This window comes from Prunus persica, chromosome G1 (assembly GCF_000346465.2).
Source record: "Prunus persica cultivar Lovell chromosome G1, Prunus_persica_NCBIv2, whole genome shotgun sequence".
In the NCBI taxonomy this organism is placed as follows: Eukaryota; Viridiplantae; Streptophyta; class Magnoliopsida; order Rosales; family Rosaceae; genus Prunus; species Prunus persica.
The window spans coordinates 5,096,372-5,115,077 of record NC_034009.1 but is presented as its reverse complement, the minus strand read 5'-3'; the positions used below and the strand labels follow the sequence as shown (position 1 = coordinate 5,115,077).

At 35.9% G+C, this 18,706-nt stretch overlaps 3 protein-coding genes across 3 annotated transcripts; 2 read left to right on the top strand and 1 right to left on the bottom strand.

The window, feature by feature from the left end:
• Positions 414-3,581, top strand: LOC18791043 (plant intracellular Ras-group-related LRR protein 6). Its single transcript, XM_007225573.2, has 3 exons — positions 414-792; positions 1,034-1,203; positions 2,486-3,581. The coding sequence occupies exons 1-3, from the start codon at positions 592-594 to the stop codon at positions 3,159-3,161; spliced, it is 1,047 nt and encodes a 348-aa protein (XP_007225635.1). The 5' UTR covers positions 414-591; the 3' UTR covers positions 3,162-3,581.
• LOC18792021 (oligosaccharyltransferase complex subunit ostc) lies at positions 6,965-7,784 on the bottom strand. The gene has a single exon (XM_007223507.2). It carries the CDS (start codon positions 7,668-7,670, stop codon positions 7,137-7,139), a length of 534 nt encoding a protein of 177 aa, XP_007223569.1. The 5' UTR covers positions 7,671-7,784; the 3' UTR covers positions 6,965-7,136.
• Positions 9,454-14,762, top strand: LOC18790002 (uncharacterized membrane protein At1g06890). Its single transcript, XM_007223187.2, has 7 exons — positions 9,454-10,170; positions 11,265-11,416; positions 11,529-11,734; positions 11,840-11,933; positions 12,466-12,632; positions 12,746-12,916; positions 14,214-14,762. The coding sequence occupies exons 1-7, from the start codon at positions 10,098-10,100 to the stop codon at positions 14,482-14,484; spliced, it is 1,134 nt and encodes a 377-aa protein (XP_007223249.1). The 5' UTR covers positions 9,454-10,097; the 3' UTR covers positions 14,485-14,762.

The window sequence follows — 18,706 nt, the reverse complement described above, 5'->3', positions numbered from 1 at the left end:
ATCAGACTCTTGAATTCCGATTAGTTAAAGAATTGTAAGAATCTAAGGAAGAAAACGATCGATAAATTGTCATTACATGCATACCCCCTTGCGTATTCATTTGACAATTTTATAAAAGACTAATTAAACTACAAGAAACGAGTAATAAAAACATAGAGAAATTGCTTGTTGGATTTGGTCTAAGGACCAACACCGAGAAAATAATAAGTAAGCGATAAGAATAGGGCAAATCACAATAAGCCAAAGTGGGCTACATTTGCGGGTGGCCGGAAGGTAAGGGTTGACTTAATCCAAGTGGGAGACATGGCCACGCAACCCCTAAGCATACGGCCTTGTACTTTCCTCACTAACGTCATTCACACGTGGTAGGTACTCTCTCTCTCCTCTCTCTCTCTCTCCATTCCGTACGTCCTTTACACTCTCTCTTCTCTTCAAATATTCATACCTTTATTTTCTTTCCTTCCAAACAAGCACCTTACAAACACAGCACAAAACACAAAATAAGCCCCCCTCTAGAAAGTTTCTATCTTTAATCTTCTGTTTGTTGCTCGAGAAGGAATTTGATCTAGAATCTTTCTCGGGTTTGCGAATATGATGTACGAACAGCAACAGCACCAGCAGCAAATGAGAATGGATACCAAGAAGAAAGCTGCTCATGAGAGGAAAAAGTCAATGGATGAAGAGAGGCTTGAGATTGTGGATTTGAGTGGGATGTCTCTTGATGCCCTGCCTAATCCTTCCCTTAATTTGGGAACTATTTGCAAGCTTGATCTTTCCAATAACAATCTTCAGGTACTAATTCTAGCTTAATTGAATTTATTTATTCTCGCAATCATCTCATCTCATAAGCAGCACCAGTACATGACCGGACCTAGCTTTGCTTACATGAAGGTTCATATTTCTGTATGTTGGGGGATTAGAGAAGCTTCTGCAATTTAGGTTTTGAATGAATGTTTATATAATATTAACGTATATTATTTCATATATATGCATATATTTCTTCTAATATTCTCTTCTGGTGTAAATCTTACAGAACATACCAGAATCCTTGACAGCAAGGTTACTAAACGTGCTAGTGCTGGACGTGCATTCAAATCAGCTGAAATCTCTTCCAAACTCAATTGGTTGTTTGTCCAAGCTTAAGGTCCTCAATGTTTCTGGAAACCTTCTTGCATTTCTCCCAAAAACCATTGAAAATTGCAGGTTCGTTGTCTCTTCTGTTCCTCTTTCTCTTTCCAATTCAATGGCAATAACTATTTCATTAATTAATTCTTGATATAAATATACAAAGGCAATCCTTTATTTATTTATTAGAATTTTTATATAGTGATTTTCTGGAAATTTAATCATTAAAAAAAATGAATTTTGAAAGGTAAATAAGAGATTTCACTTAATTAAGGAATATGCTGAATGAATTCACTTAATAAAATTTGTCAATGTGTTCCAAGAAAATTCTTAATTAAATGACTGGTTATAAAATGTTTGGCTTAAAATGAAGTAGCAAGGGGCTTCTAGCTTTTCTATACTCTTAGTGGACCACTATAACTTTTCTCTTTAAGCAAAAGAAGTAGTAAGGGACTTCTAACTCACGTGGTCAAAGAGCATTTACTCGTATATCCGAGGTTTTAGGTTCGATTCCCCTCCCCTTCATCCCACCAATATTGATTGTATCAAAAAATCATAAAGAACTAAGAAACTTCTAGGTTGAGTATGGGAATCCTCTTTATACAATATGATGAAACGGATGCAATTAATTTCTTTACATATATGACAAAATCATACATTTCCGTCTTCTGATGTCACCCTTTTCTTATATTATATTCCACACCATTGCATCACATGAATTCACAATTACACAAAAAACGAGTCCTTTTCGTGATCAGATTTGAACATTAAATAGAAATATATTAAAAACCCTAGTTATTAATTCAAGCTAGATCCTTTCTAATTTGTTTCCTTTTTCTAACAGGAGAAAGACATTGCTTTCTAGTTGTTGTAATAATTTTGTTGTCCAATAATCTGATCATTTCTCAATAAAATACTACTATTTTTGGAACTCCATCTTGATGCCGTGATCGCTGCTTTTGACTTGTGGGAACCAAATGAACGGTGAAGATAAGTTACAACAAATAAGTCAAAAGTAGAATTCAATTTCAAATTGAAAACTCATGAAATAACAGTTACACGCATGCAAAGACAAATAGGGCAACCATAGACCGTACAACAAGTAAACTAAACAATACTAAATGGTTACGGCACTTTAAAATAAGGTCAACCAATACATAATGGTTCCCCACTAGTGGGTCTTATACCAAAGAAAAAAATAATAATGTATTGTTTTCAATAAAAATGTGTGTAGTTTATGATATGATTAGTAAATATGATACTCATAATTTTATTCTTTTCAAATTTGAAACCAAAACTCATATGAGTATATTAAATTATACATTAGTTTGAACTTAATCATGGTTTTACAATTACTCAGGTCATTGGAAGATCTGAATGCCAACTTCAACAAGCTGAGCCAGCTCCCAGACACCATTGGTTTTGAGCTCCACAACCTCAAGAAGCTATCAGTGAACTCCAACAAGCTTGTCTTCCTACCACGCTCCCTCACCCACCTGTCTTCTTTGCGCGTACTAGACGCTCGTCTCAACTGCCTCAGGTCCCTCCCTGAAGATCTTGAGAACCTTATCAACCTTGAAATTCTCAATGTGAGCCAAAACTTCCAGTACCTCGAAACCCTACCATACTCCATTGGCCTCCTCATGTCTCTTGTCGAATTGGACGTCAGCTACAACAAGATCACGGCTCTACCAGACTCCATCGGATGCCTCAAGAAGCTTCAGAAGCTTACTGTACAAGGCAACCCTATGTCTTCGCCTCCTCCTGAGGTGTTTGAGCAAGGATTGCATTCAGTGAAGGAGTACCTTAGTGAGAAAATGAATGGGGGACACAAGAGCCCACCCAAGAAGAAGTCTTGGATGGGCAAGTTGGTCAAGTACGGCACATTCAACGGGGCTCGAAGCGTATCCCGGGAGGAGAAAGAAGGGTTCATCATGCCCGAGTATCGCTCCATCGACGGCCTTGCTTCCCCGAGGTACATGGGGATGTTCTCACCACGTCGCCTCTTCTCTCCCCGTAATTACTTCACTCGGTGAAGGGTAAAATCGTCTTTCGGAAAAAATAATGAAAATTAAGAATCCTACTTACGTTCATGAATCATGAGTTTGAATACTCATGAGGATGGGGTTAATGTCGAGAGTGTGTGTGTTTTTGTTTTTGTTTTTGTTTTTGTTTGGGGTGATGGTATTGGTAATTAATGGTGTTATAAACCATGTAGGTAAGTGGGGTTGATAGTAGGATTGTCTTGTGGATAAGTTCTTTGAGCAGATCATGTAGCTTGCATTAGAAATAGTATTATAGGGTCTCCTCTATATCAGATAGATACATGGGGTCTGTGGGTCATTTAAAATATTAGTATTTCATGCATGTCTGGTCTGTAAATAAATTTCATGGGCTTCATGTACAGTTTTGGATCTTTTTATAAATAAATCTTTTGTAGCAACCGGAATTTATTATATCCTTATCCTTTGCTTCATAATCATATGTTTAGGCAGAGAACCAAGACTTTGTTCTACCCAAAGTAACGAGCCAAATGTGAGTGTATGATTTTCATTCCCTTTGTGACTATATAGTTAGGTTATTCGATTGTTTCTGATACTTTTTTTTTCCTAAACACTAATATTTTTTGTGAGATCTGTAATCGTAGAATCTGGTGGGCTGATATCTCTGGTTCTGTCGTGCTTTTAGAGCATGTCCACCCCAAAAGGCTAAGGCTAAGGCTAAGGCTAAGGCAAGGCAAGGGCTGCTACTATTCACGTGAATAGTGGCAGCCTTGTCTTTTTTGGTTCCACTCCAAAAGGCTAGGGAAAGGGCAAGAAAAAAAAAAGAATATGCAACAAAATATAAACTTATTATGTATTTATAGGGGAAGTGAATAAAATTATTATGTATTTATAGGGAAAACATCCATAATTTTTTGATATATTTTTTAGGATATATATATATATATATAGCACATGAACCCCTATTAGTGAAACCTACGGTTTCAAGTCACTGAAACTTGATGCTATAGATCGTCAACGATTAGCGTGTAATCAAAGAAAAATACAATATTTTATATACATATCAAGAAAAACTAGTAATTAAACAAAATCAAAAGTCGTGTATGTTAAATTAATATTACTAGGAATAAGAAAATTGGGTGCATATCTCAAGGCAATAAGCCTAGACTGGGTGAGTGAGTGGCAATTCACATGAAAAAAGGGTTTTAACCTCAAATCCACTACTTCCTCGTCTTCACTAGTTATTGGTTTTGTTGCTTTTTTCTTCATTATATGCATGCGATCACCCAATTTGAGAGTTCAAATCTGTGATGTTTTTTAGGCCAAAAATCAAGTGGACTTCGGCTTGTTGAAAGTGGTTGTTCATATTTCGCTCAACACGAGGGCTGACCAAAACACAATTGGTCAATGTTTAAACTCAAGAAGTAAACATCCATATATCTCGTCTCCAAAACCTCCTAAACGAGGATTTGAATGTCCTTTTATCAAATGCAAATTGACTGTATTGTCCTTAAAAAGGCTTTTATGCTCGAGGCTAAAATGGTCATTTTGAATTCCATTATAAGGGATTTTTATTTTTTATTTTATTTTATTTTTACATAAGTTGAGGAGAATTTGAACACGAGACCTCGAGTGCATGGATAACTACTTTTTACCACTTGAACTACAAGCACTGTGCCACTAAAGGGGAGTTTACTGACCGAATTTCAAGAGTCTAAATAATAACACCCTATATAGGTCTACATTGATTAAGGGTTTGTTTGGGATGTGAAACTAATTTTGTCGTCAACCAACTAGCCTTTTTATCTAGTGGTATTTGTCTTCGTATTTGTCTTCATTTGATTAGAGGAAGCTTCAACAGATTTGACTACTTGGATAGCTAGACAATTTGTGATGAGCATACTTAGCTTTGTTGTGGTAGATCCGGCTTGTAAGCGCATTTCAAGAGGCTTAAGTTTAAGAGCATTATAGTATTGTGGTTTTTTTAATTGGGGGGATGTCAACTGTAGTATTTGTAATCATTTCTATCTTACTCTTGTAATTAAACATTCGTTTAATTGCAAATTGGCTACTGGTTTCGTGCACCTTCAGTCGATTTGAACAAACCTAGCAAGCTTTCCTCTCAACAAAGTCTAAATTTTGCAGAACAAGGATATTTAAATGACTCAGACATCGATTTGAACCAAACCAAAACAGTCTCAAGACCTACAACCAATACCAGAAAACTAATCTTACAAAAATACATCCAATAATATCATAATTACTTCTAAACTCCAATCATACAGCAACGCAGAAGACCAATAATCTTGAGGACAGTCTAACTACAAGGCAAAATCCATAAACTAAGATTTGTGATGCAGAGATCGGACTGAAAGCCAAACAATGCCAAAGCAAGTACGGAATTCATTTCCAAGGAAAAAACCAACGATTCTGTTTTCAAAATCTCCACATGCCAATTTCTTGTTGATTTTCCGTCTGCTGTATGGAAGTAGGGAGAGTAGACTGGAGGAGAGGTCATAAGGGTTACGATGCTTGTGCTCTTGTGTTTTTTGAGTTACAAATGGAGTGCAAAAAAACCGTTAAAAAGGGGAAAAGCTTCTTAAGATCCTAGCAATCAGCTTGATCTAGTGACAGAAGGGAGAGATGTGCATCTCTCTCATCTGAAACAGAGAATTCCTGTGTATGCATAGGTAATGCCCCAAAAACAAATGAGTTTTTTTCTATGCATTCCATTTTGTTTTTCATCCGAGCAAGTAATCATCATGTAGGGCCTGTACTTTTCCTTGTTTCCAATAATTTTTACTAGTTTTTCATAAAATAGAAACAATTCCTGAATGTGACCTGTGATGGATAGTAAGGTAACGGCCTAGACCACAGAGGAAAAAAGTTTTGAGGGCAATGAGAATCAATTGTAATAGTTACAGAGCATTTCCTAACTATTAAATAAGCAGCAGCTTGCTCAAACACTAGAACACCGCCACTAGAAAACATGGATATGGATACAAGGTACACATATGATATGGAATAGAGTCTACCAACCTAAAAGAAAACAAAAGTTATAATACTGTTCCGAAACAACAGTAAACAAAAACATCTTCAATCAAAAGATAATCCCTGTGGTAGTTAGAAACTAAAAGTTGACAAGTCATCTACTCAAAGGAAGTGTTCATATATGCATTTGTCATTCATGTACAATTAGCAAAGGATGTTATAAGCCAACCCATCCATCCTGCGTTTCCATTTACGATTATAGTCCTTCCCTATTAAAAAACATGAAATTCAAAGTTTAGCACTCCCTCACATTTGCAAAAGCCTACAGACTATGTTCCCTTAACAATCCTATGGCATATGATTATTTCAAACTCCTACTATGTATCAAAAAACATTGATATGGATATGATACTAAACTATTAATAAAGAAATTGAGGGGCACTTTAGGAGTGTTACAATCTCATATCGACATTTAGTATTATTCATGTTGGAGTAAAAGAAGTATCAGTATCTCATATGAAGTCCTTCATAGAAGTACCGGTTGTGTCATGGTATCACCAGATTCATTGGTAAGACATTATGCTTGCACTTACAAGCAAAATTTATCACACAGAATTCCACTCTCCACCGTAGTGCAACACATCAAATTCAAGGAATTTCATAGAGTATAATCTAGTCTTGGTCCCTAGTGTTAAATGAATTAAGCCCTACCATTTCGTCCATGATAATACAATTACAAAACTTTATGCTGCTGAGCCAATAATATTGTTGTGAGACCTTCCAAACCCACTTAAAGCATGCTTCTTTTAGGCAACAAACAAGAAATTCAATTGAACAAAAGCAGAGAGTAAAAATCAAAAACAGATAAATCACGAAATGATACAGAGAGATATAAGATTCAACTTATACGATAAATATATAACCCCATGTCTAAATTAAACCATAATTGAGGTCCACAATTTGCAAGATCAACTGAAACTGAAATCGAAATTGAAAATTAAGGTGCTAATTAGCTAGCTAATGAAGATAAGCCGGGATCTTGATACGAATAAAGAGCATACTCATAACATAGGCCAAAACGACCGAAGATATCCCTGCAGTGGCATACGAGACTTTCACACTCTTGGCTCGGTTTCGATCCAGGGCCAAGTCCATCAGCACAATGCCGATCCCACCCAGCACGAACATGAACCCGGACGACAGACCCTCGATTATGTACTGCCCGTTGACCCGGCCCTGAAGGAAGACGACGGGTCGGACCGAACCCGTGAGGCGGTCCTGGGTAGATCCGATGCCTGGAGGCTCGACAATGACATCGTAGATGATTCCGGAGACGACCATGAAGTAGGTGAGGAGAACGAGGGCGTAGACGGTCATGGGGGAGGGGAGGGTGAGGGATGGGAGCTTGAGTCGGAGTCGAGGCGGGCGGAGGAAGCTGTAGGGGAGGATCCGAATGAAGAGGAAAAGCGGGTCGATGGAGGCGGAGGATGGGTCGTAGGGGGTGGTGGTTGTGGCGGTGGTTGGGGGCTGGGTTTCGGATTTTGGGGGCATTTTGGATGGGTCGGATTTCGGTTTTGGTGGGGAGTTGCCGTGTGGAGTGTAGGGGAGTGAAGGGCGATGACTATCCCGACTATCTGAGGGTGAGTTGGGGAGTTAGATGGGTTTTGAGTTTTAAGGAGGGGTAGTTTTGATATTCAATAAATAGAGAGCAATAACCTCCTCTCCTTTTTTCTTTTTATAAAAATGAAATTCATTCACGGTGCGTTTGGATAAGAGAAATAAACTTGGGATTTTGACAAAATTCAGAATTTCTAAATTGACATGAACCAATTCCTTTGTTTGGATAAAAAAAAAACATAGAAATTTAGAAATTTCGCGTGGGAAAAAACATGGAATTTTGATATCATAAATCCCAATTTTAAATTCTATATAAAAGTCGTCATTTCTAAAATCCCAAGAGAGATTGAGTTTTTTAAAAAAAAAAAAAAAAAAGCTTTACAAATAAAGGTTAAATTCCGTGTTTTAAATCCGTCACCCAGACAAGAAACTTTACAAATTTTATAATATTAATTTCCGTTATTTATGAAATCCCTTGTATTTTGAAATTACCTCATCCAAAAGCACTGTCATAGAATCAAAGTAATGTATATAGAATAACACGAATCAGTGGCCTCGTTAAAATCTTCCTGATGGACAAACTTCAGGGTAGGAAAGAGTATCACACATGTCATAGACTAACAAGAGAGTCTGAAACAGTCAAGCAGGACCAATGCTAGAGCAAGATAAAATAAAAAAGCAAACTAACACATAGACCTTCGACGAGAACACTACAACACAATCCAACTGTCAAAAGAGTCATACTATGATATCATAGTCCTTTGTACAGCCACAAGCTAGTGAGAACATCCGACAGAGAATATAATATGCTGAGAAGAAAGAAAACAACCACTAAGCATGCCATCTACAGTCACATCTAATAGCAATTAGCGATGAAAAAAGAGAAATCTGTAAGGAGCAACACAAAGAAGAGACTAATCCAAACAAGACATGTAATTATAAAGACTAATAAAAAATATTTGTTGCATTACAACTATCCATGTAAATAATTTGCATGGATGTCTCAAAATATGTTGAGTTAACATATTCGATTGAGGAGAAATATGATGATACAAGAAAGAAAAGTAGCGAGCTGCCCACACACTAGACACTAGCCTCATAAGTGTGGGCTACTGACCTTGGTCATCAAGTTGGAGATTCTTATATTTGGAACCAGCTAATGCTAAACTTGCTTAAGCATGTTCCATTTTTCCAGAATAAATAAACAAATAAATTTAGTAGTGGGTGTTGCCTGCATGATTTAGGGTTTAGGATTAGGCTCAAATCATATGACCAAAATTGCCGTTAAGGCCCAACAAGGGCACTACCAACTAAAATCGAACTAGACCAATTCCAATGAGTTGGGTTGTTCTTGATCCATCATTTAACAATATAACAAATCCAAGTGAGGGCTTTATTTACGATCTTTTATGTGAGGTCTTATCTATTAACCGTTAGATTAAGCTAACTAATTTGATTCGTAAACTAACTAATTTGATTGAACGACTAACCAATTTGATCCAACAATTAAAAAATAGGGTCTCCCCTAAGGGCCATATATAAGGCCCTCACTATATAATTCTTAACTCATATATACAATGCTCAAACTAACAATTTTGTTTTTTGTTTGACTCAAACTACATTATCAAAAAGCTCCTAATAGCTAACGAGGCCTAACCTTGTAAAAAAGGTTTTAATTTACAGACCAGTAGTCTCAAGTTCAAATTCTCATATTACCTAATAGTTTAAGTTCGAGAAACCCCTCATCTTGTAATTTAGACTGTAAGTTGTATTTAATTTTAAAGTTGTATTTAATTTTAAAAAATTCTTAATTTTGCTGTAAATTACATTCTTTAAATCTAGGTCACATTGGTTGTTGGGTAAACTTTCTTTTCCGACAAAAAAACAAAAAAAAAACTTTCTTTAAACCCTAGTCACATTCGCACATAGACCCAAAAAAAAAAAAAAATTTCTTTGAACCCAAGTCACATTCGTTGATAGACAAGTTTTCTTTTCTGACAAAAAAAGAAAAGAGAGAGAAAAAAACATAATAAAAATTGGTCGACTGTCGGTACTCTGGGCGTGATTTGTTCAATCTCCCTTTTTTCTTTCTTTCCCAGTCTCTCAGACAGACAACTTCAAATTTCCGCCATCACCGCTCTCCTCGACCCACGTGTCCCTCCCTCTCTGTCTCTTTGTAACTCAAACTTAGTACCACAAGCTGCACCTCACTCTGACCCCAATCTCTACCCCTCTCTCTCTCCCTCTAAAAGGAGTTTAGAAAGAGAAAGACCCAGAAACCCAAAAACAGAGCCGTTACCATTGTTCCTGAGAGAGAGGGAGTGACAGAGATCGAAAGGGTGATGCTTTGCACCCGTAAAAATGTTAAATTTCTTAGTAAGGAAAGACGTTAAGAAGATTCTCAAGCGCAAGGATAGTGATGCTGGTGAAAGAGGTAACTTTTGCTACTACTAATTTCAATTGCCAACAAAAGCTGCTACCTTTGAAATTTATATTTAATTTTTAATGTTGTTAATATTTGGGACTTTTAATTCTCATATTTTAGCCATTTGGGTACCTGTGTTTTTCAGTTAATAAGCTTAATTTCAATCATTTTACTTGATTAGACATAGCTGTAAAGGGTCTCTTTGTCTGTTGATCTGGGTGACATATATGCGTTTCGGTGATGAATAGTGTGAAACACTTGCATTATTCTTTTATTCCAGCTCCATTAGTTTTTTTTTCCTGATAAAGTTTGTGGCTTGCGTTTGAATTCACCTTTGGGTGTTCAACAACTTGCACGTGAGTTTTCCTCATTGCTGTTTTGCCTTCTTGTTTGCAGGTTCTAATATCTGTTAATTTATTCATTTACATCGACTGATTCGCATTAGCCATTAATTGACTATCTTCACCACTTTGTTGTTCTTAGGAAGAAATAATAAGATAGTTGCAGACCCTAAAATCTATTTTTCATTGATGTAACTTATACTTACATGCGTGCAGCTTGTACTAAACACCGTGTGGAACGATTTTTAAATTTTCTTATGCGAAGCGATTTTGTTTAGTTTTGAAGAGAATATATAAATAAAGATTTTGTTTAGTTTTAAAGAGAATAAATGTATTCTTTTCTTTTTTATTCTTGAGTCGAATATTTATTTTTACTTTTTTTGCCTTCCTGGATCCACAAATTTATGTAAATTTATTATATCCCTTTTTTTTGTTCTTGATGAATAATTTATTTCTTACTAAGTTGGAAATTTTATGCTGACTATCATATACAACGCATATGCACACCATAAACATTATTTATATGATGAATAACATTTATGGATTGACATTTGTTATATTTCATAGGTAGCTATTCCAGTTTGTTAAGTTTTGCCATGAAAGAGAATGGTATCATATTATAATTGTACTTTGGTTATTTAGGAAAGGTGAATTAGTTATACATTTAGCAAACCATGTACAGTATACTAATAGTCATGGATCTGCAGTATGTTGCTCATTGATGATTTATTTTTTTCTCCATCTCTGTGTACATGAACTCAGGAAGAGCTCTAGAAGACTTGCGGGCAGCCCTATTTAATGAATTTCGCTCATCTGAAGGTGCAAAGCGTCAACAACAACAACTATGTGGCCCTGCTACTGCTCTTACATTCAATTTTGTAATTGCTGTTGGTATAATTTTCGTGAACAAATTGGTTCGTATGCTGAACTCTCTATATATTTATTTATCCTATCCATATTTTGCCCAACTGGATTTTAAAATAGCAGTTTTCCAGCTGATAACTTACCTAGCTTGTATTTCCTCAGGTGCTCAAAGTTGTTGGGTTCCAGTTTCCTATATTTCTCACTTTTATCCACTATGTCGTTAGCTGGTTTTTGATGGCCGTTCTAAATGCTCTGTCTATCCTCCCTGCATGTCCCCCAAAATCGACCCGCTTATCTACGTTATTTACTCTTGGTTTTGTTATGGCCTTTTCTACTGGCCTTGCTAATGTTAGTTTGAAGTACAATAGGTGAGATATTTCGTCAGTATTCCTACCTGCAGAAAAGATCATCAGATTCTATTTTTCATAATTAATTTTAATTTTCAACGTTGAGTTTGATGTCTATTTCTTCAGTGTGGGGTTTTATCAGATGTCTAAGATTGCGGTTACTCCATCAATTGTTCTCGCAGAATTTTTATTGTACAATAAGAGAGTTTCTTTCTCCAAGGTAGCTTCTTCCTTTTGGAAGTATAAATGTCAATTCAATATGCAAATAAAATTCAGTTTTATGTTCTTGCTATTTCAAGCTGAGTTATTGTTTTCGTAGGATAGAAAATTGGTGTCAGGTTTTACATGTTTGTGAAAGTATTTGCTCTCCCTTTCCCCAATATTTTCATCATTTCACAAAACTCTGAAATGAGGAGGAAGTAGACCACATCCAATGTCTCCCTGCCTATTGTGAAAGATATACTACTTGGAAACTGTATTAAATTGTAAAACCTGGCATTCCCCACTGATAGAAAAAAAAAATTTCAGACATTCAGGAAATCTTACATACATATTTCTTTCGGTCTTGATACTTTGGTTTGTAGGGTGCTTGTGTCCAGCTTCATGTAATTGGTTAATTTATTTTTCTATTATGCTGTCTTTCTTGATTTTTAATCATTGTTCTTATACAAAATTTACTTATCATTACCCTCATTCTAACCATCTATAACAGCTTCTCCTTTCCGTTCTAACTTCTTGGTATGAATTTTCAGGTTCTAGCACTTACAGTAGTATCCTTTGGTGTTGCCGTGGCTACAGTAACTGATCTGCAATTCCATCTCTTTGGTGCTTGTGTAGCATTAGCATGGATAATACCAAGTGCAGTCAACAAGATTCTTTGGTCTAGTCTGCAACAGCAGGAAAATTGGACAGCCTTGGCGTAAGTGATGCTCCTTTTGAAACTCTTCAGTTTGTATTTGAATCTCCTTGATATTGACCTCTAGTTGGAAGAATTTATATTTACAGCTAACTAAAATGCGAACTGTTGAACAGGTTAATGTGGAAGACAACACCAATCACCTTATTTTTCCTTGTTGCACTAATACCTTGGTTAGATCCACCTGGTGCCCTCTCATTCAACTGGAACTTTAATAACACCTTGGCAATTCTCTTGTCAGCTATTCTTGGCTTCTTGCTTCAGTGGTCAGGTGCTCTAGCACTTGGGTATGTGATATCTGTTTGTTCCTTTTGATTATCCTATGTTACTGTTTTGTTCCATTGTTTCCTATACAAGAGTTTTTACGTCCGATGTCATTGTCTTATGGTTTACATAGGTTTGTAGCATAAACAAATTAGTCAACATGGTACACTGTCAGAAATGAAGTAAAATATATATATAAAATTTCTCTAATAAGATCCTTAAGTAAGGATCTTTTTGCTGCTGTTATATTAGATATGGATGGCTGAGATTCATTGAGATGTATCTTACCTGATTTGCATATCAACTTTCCATGTATTATTATATGGCTCGGAAACAGGTTCGTCTTTGATGACCTCATCAGTCTGTCTACCTCTCTGTATCTGTATTTCTCACTGTCTCTTGCTTGTGCTTTTATTTAGTTTTTTGTTGAAGAGGGAGAAACTTGAGATTTTTACTTGAAAATTCTGATACTGGAAACAAGATTTGGTCACCTTTCAAATTGATAACAAGGATATGTAAATTATCATTTTGAAATGAATCTTCCCTTTAAGAATATCCTGTCAATTTATTCACTCTACCATTTTCGTAACTACCCAACATAATTTAAATTTTGATCTTCCAATACTACAACGCAGCAGTGATTCAAATTTTAAGTCTGATGAAAAGCACACTGGAGTATAATCTTTGGGTGATTCCCACAATAATCTATGGGTGTGTATGATTCTCATTTATAACAGTACAGAGATGTAGGATTACAAAGAGTCCTAGCTAGAGCAGTAAGCTAGACACTTATCGGATTCTCTTGCATTACTTTACATTGCACTTGAAAACCTAGCTACAGTCAACAAAATTATTAAAGAGTGCAATAGCTGATATGGGCAACAATGGGAGGTTAAACTTATCCATCGTAGGCAACTACTAATATTTACAACTGGGCAGGAGGGTTAAACAACACCTACCAATAAGGTTTAGGGTTAAACTTAAATAACACAATAACTAGGAATTTACCTGCATGTCTGAGCACATGCTTGCACAATTCACACTACTTTGGTATCGCACCAAGCTCGACTCGTAACACACTTTGGCATGTGACCATTATATTAAATGACATGAAGTTTCAATTCTAATGATAACCATTTAAAACAGTCTTGTGTCTCTTGTGTCACTGGATGATGGCTGAATGGTTGTAATGTATCTTGGGGACTACTACATGTTTGTTCATCACAACTTTTATATTACTTTGTTAAAAGTATGGCATGCAAAATTTGATTTTGGTTGGTTCTTGTGGTTCTGATAAATCATCTTTCTGTGAATTGACAGGGCTACATCTGCTGTTACACATGTTGTTCTTGGTCAATTCAAAACATGCGTCATTCTTCTAGGAAACTACTACCTCTTTAGTTCGAATCCAGGCAAGACGAGTATTTCTGGGGCTTTCACAGCAATTGCTGGAATGTCTATTTACACCTACCTTAATTTGAAGCAGCAATCAAGCAAAGCTCCACGACTAGCCTCTTCTTTGCCAAAATCAAAACTGAGTAAAGAAAACGGCAGCATCCATGAAGGAAACTTTGGTTCCGAATCTGTCTAACTTATCAAGCTAGATACATGAGAAGATCTAACCCTCTCCGCTAACTCGGGCATTGTTTCGTTTGTTCATTTTTAGCCTAGAATTTTTTTATTCTGATTTTAAAGGTACTCAATCCACTTTTGCCATGAATTGGAGTTTGGTATTAGTCTATATGACAATACCTGCTCCAAGGTCACCTTTTGTAGATTCTGTGGGGTTCTTCAGCATTGCCTTGGCTGCAAATTGAACACTGTATATATATTAATGAATGGAAGGTGTCTTTACTGGTTACAGCTTAATCATGTGTTTCATTTTATTCTTGTTTGCTCGCCATAGCTCCCTAGTTTTTGTTAGTTTGTTTAAGTTATTCAACCAGAATAATATCTATCTTAAATAAACTTGCCCATGATATTGTTAGTGTCAGTGAGATCACTTTGCTTACAAGGCAAAAGATAGCTGAAGCTGTTCTTTGCTATCTTTCAAGCTATTGGATTCCATTCTTTGCTTTGGCCCCTCAATGCATAAATGTGATTAAAGATATAATTTTAAAAAACTTTATGGATTTTTATGTGAAGTCCACGTCAACAAGAAAACTGGAATCCACCTTTGTCACATCAACAATTAACACCTCAATTAACGGTGTTCCTAAAGGATGGACAATTTGTAGAATTTATTCAAGTTTGTAGGCGTTTGTAAATCATCGATAGTTCTGGTATGAATTTAAAAATAGGACAATAACTTAAGGGTTATCTGTAAATGACCCTTCTTATAATCCCTACTTAATTTTCTGGTTACATTTTTCCAATTATTCTATTATTTTATTGTTGCTGTAAAGGAGACTATTTTCTAATGGAAGATGATATGTGATGGCTTGGCTCATGCGATTCACCGTGGTTGGAAGAAGATTTTGATTGAAGGAGATTCTAAGCTCATTGTTGACTGTGCGCCACCAAGCTAGTACTCCGTTTGGACTGTGAAGATGTTAATTCAAGATGTGTAGCATTTGAGCTCGTTTTGTGATTCCATCAAGTTTTCTCATGCTTTTCGGGAAGCTAATGTCTTGGCTAATGCCTTAGCCAACTTGGGATCCTTGGGTCATGGGCTGTTCCCTTCCTGTGGGAAGTTGGGATCCCTTTATTTGTTGCGCCTGCTTTTTCTTTTTAAAAAAAAATTTTTTTTTGAGCCTACGTGTCTGAGAAGTTTCGTGTTGTAATGTCTTTTTATCGCGGTAAAAATTAATATGTGAATTAACAGTCAATCATAATAATTGAGGTAATCTGTACAGAACAATTATCACATTAGAATCCTCTTTATGTTGTAAAGTTTTTGTGTGGAGCCCACTAACTATTCATTTGGAGACTTTGGGTAGAGTTTGTCGGCAACTTTTTCTTACTGCACACTCACGAGAGTTGCACCAATCTGCCTATAAATAGGCAACCTGCAAAGTGAAAGAAAAGAGAAGACAAAGAAGAGAAAGGGAGAAACGGAAAGAAACAAAGAAGAGGAAAGAGAGAAGAGAGAAGAGGAAAGAGAAGAGGAAAGAGAGAAGAGGAAAAAGAAAAGAGGAAAGAGAAAAGAAAGAGAGTCAGGCAGAGAAGAGGAAGAGAAGGAAGAAAGAGGGTGAGTGAGCAGAGAGAAAATTCAGTGAGCCACACATATTGTAAACACTATTGTAGCCATATTATTTTATATAGTGAAAAGTTACTGCTGCTGCTCTCCGAGGACGTAGGCATAGCCGAACCTCGTTAAATGCTGTGTCTCATCTACTTTACGTGCAGCTAAATATTCGTACATATTCCAGGTCATTTTATAACACGTTATCAGGACGAGAAGCTCTCAGGTATAATTTTTGTGCTACACTATTATTATACTACTAACCATTATGTTGATGTAAGGAAGAAAAGTAGTGAATGAGCTGTGGTCTGCTAGACAGATATACGAGCAAACCAACTGGAAGGATAAGTTCCTTGTCTCTAAACTTTTCCATTATTTTATTATTTCTTTACAATATTTAATACATAGTAAGGTTAGTGCAGGTGTACTGGTGACATTGGAAAAGCAGAGGCTTAAATTCAAACATGTACAAAACCAATTTAATATGATAAGATATGTTGGAAAGCTGTTTTTGGTTTAATATATTATAATGGCAAAAAGAAAAGAACATATGCAATTGGGAGCATGCATATACACAGAACACATCCTTATCATTCGATTATTGTTTACTTTTATATATATTTATCTTATATATATATAATTATAATATTAATATTGAAAGGTGGTAATATAATATAACACGTTATATAAAGTGTGTGTGTGTGTATATATATATATATATATATATATTTATAATACTGATATACTTTATGAATATATATATTATATAGTGGCGGTTTTATCCACACAGTTATTTTATTTATGGTATGGTGTAGGTTTATTACCCATACGGCAATATTTAAAGGGTGGTGCGGGTTTATCGTCCACGCCTTTGCTTTTATGTATGGAGCAGAATTAGTGCCCATACAAGCACGTTTACTTTACCGCACATTTAATTTTATTTAAGGTATGGTGCGGGATTAACGTCCATACAGCAAGCTATTTAATTTTATTTAAAGGGTGGTGCAGGTTTATCATCCACGCCTTTACTTTTATTTAAATGTATGGAGCAGAATTAGTGCCCATACAAGCACGTTTACTTTACCGCACATTTAATTTTATTTAAGGTATGGTGCGGGATTAACGTCCATACAGCAAGCTATTTAATTTTATTTAAAGTATGGTGCGGGTTTATCGTCCATACCAGTAATTTATTTATCAGCAATTTATTTTATGGATTAATTGTGTTGTATGATGAGTTTTTACAGTATGCAGATCAGGACCAGAAGTTCCTTGATCCTCATCATACAATTACATCAGGACTTGAAGATCCTTGATGATGATATTAATATGAGAGCTGGCAGTCTCTCCGGTACTGTATTTGTAAACATGTGATTGGACTTAAGGGTCCTTGATCCCTGACATGTAAATAAGGACCTAGAGTTCCTTAATGATGTAACAGTACCGTATTGGTTCATAGTGCCGTACACATGGATGATAACTGTACTGGCAGATGTACTATACACATGAATAGATACGTATTCATGACTTGATGAATAGTACTATTCACATGAATAGTGACGTATGCATAAATATTAACTATTTTGGGTAAACCGTCACTATATACAAAAGGGAACCTGCAGTTCCTTAAACTCATGGATGAGCAATTAAATGAGATGCCAGAAGTTCCTCAAGATATGGATAATTATGTAAGGGCTTGAAGTCCAGAAATATGTACAGAAAATTGTAAAAATGTCCATACCATAAGAATATGTGATTTTGGCTTGAGGTTCAAAATCTAACAGTGTTGAGAACCTGAAGTTCCAACAATTAAATGGACAACCCTTGAGGTATTATTGCAAATTGTGGTATGCCACATATTTCTTTGGCATAAGAAGATGATGAATTTAATAAAGTTCGATTTTGTTATAATCGACACCTCAAGGAAGAAATATATTTTGTGAATTCCGGTTGTTAAGAATACACCGCGAAATGGATAAATATAAACCTCAAATAATGAATTGAGGCTCCCCACATATTTTGTTATATCTGGGCCGGAAGCCCCTGGATCCAAATATATGAGAGATCCTGAACTTGAAGTTGTGGGTATATAGTAGTTAATGCTCTTCACTACTATATTGTGATATTATCGTATTTCATGTCTATTTGAAAAGGGCAAATAAATTCTGAGTTTGTGTTTAGCCCAGGCCAAAAGTTCCGGGCTACCATGCGTTGAAATATGAAATTTGGGAGAGTCGATGTGGTTATTTGAACCTATAAGGCACAAGGTTCCAAACCGTCATTTTGAAAAGACGTAAAAACCACAGGTGCAAGTTTAAGAATGTGCGCAATTATTATAATAGGAAAGGAAGCCATTTTAAGAAGGTTTCGAAGAAAGCCTTAGGAAAACTAAAGTTTCAGAAAATGAAGGAAGTTAAGTTGAAACGCAATTGCTCCAATCAAGTTTTGCAAAGGCAATATCTATAGACGAAAATGTGGCAACATTTCCAGGATCCCAATATCTTCTCGAATCCCCATATTATCTTTTTCTTTCCCAGAGTCCAAAACTTCACGTGGCCTCTGATAATGCCTGTCGGCACTTTCGGCGTTTTCAAGTATTATTTTCGTCAAAGCTGATCTTGCTTTACGG

Coding starts and splice junctions, on each gene's coding strand:
- LOC18790002 (XM_007223187.2), top strand. CDS start 10,098: ATGTTAAATTTCTTAGTAAGGAAAGACGTTAAGAAGATTCTCAAGCGC. Junction 11,417..11,528: donor TAATTTTCGTGAACAAATTG/GTTCGTATGCTG, acceptor GTATTTCCTCAG/GTGCTCAAAGTTGTTGGGTT. Junction 12,633..12,745: donor GAAAATTGGACAGCCTTGGC/GTAAGTGATGCT, acceptor ACTGTTGAACAG/GTTAATGTGGAAGACAACAC.
- LOC18792021 (XM_007223507.2), bottom strand. CDS start 7,670: ATGCCCCCAAAATCCGAAACCCAGCCCCCAACCACCGCCACAACCACC.
- LOC18791043 (XM_007225573.2), top strand. CDS start 592: ATGATGTACGAACAGCAACAGCACCAGCAGCAAATGAGAATGGATACC. Junction 793..1,033: donor TTTCCAATAACAATCTTCAG/GTACTAATTCTA, acceptor TAAATCTTACAG/AACATACCAGAATCCTTGAC. Junction 1,204..2,485: donor AAAACCATTGAAAATTGCAG/GTTCGTTGTCTC, acceptor ACAATTACTCAG/GTCATTGGAAGATCTGAATG.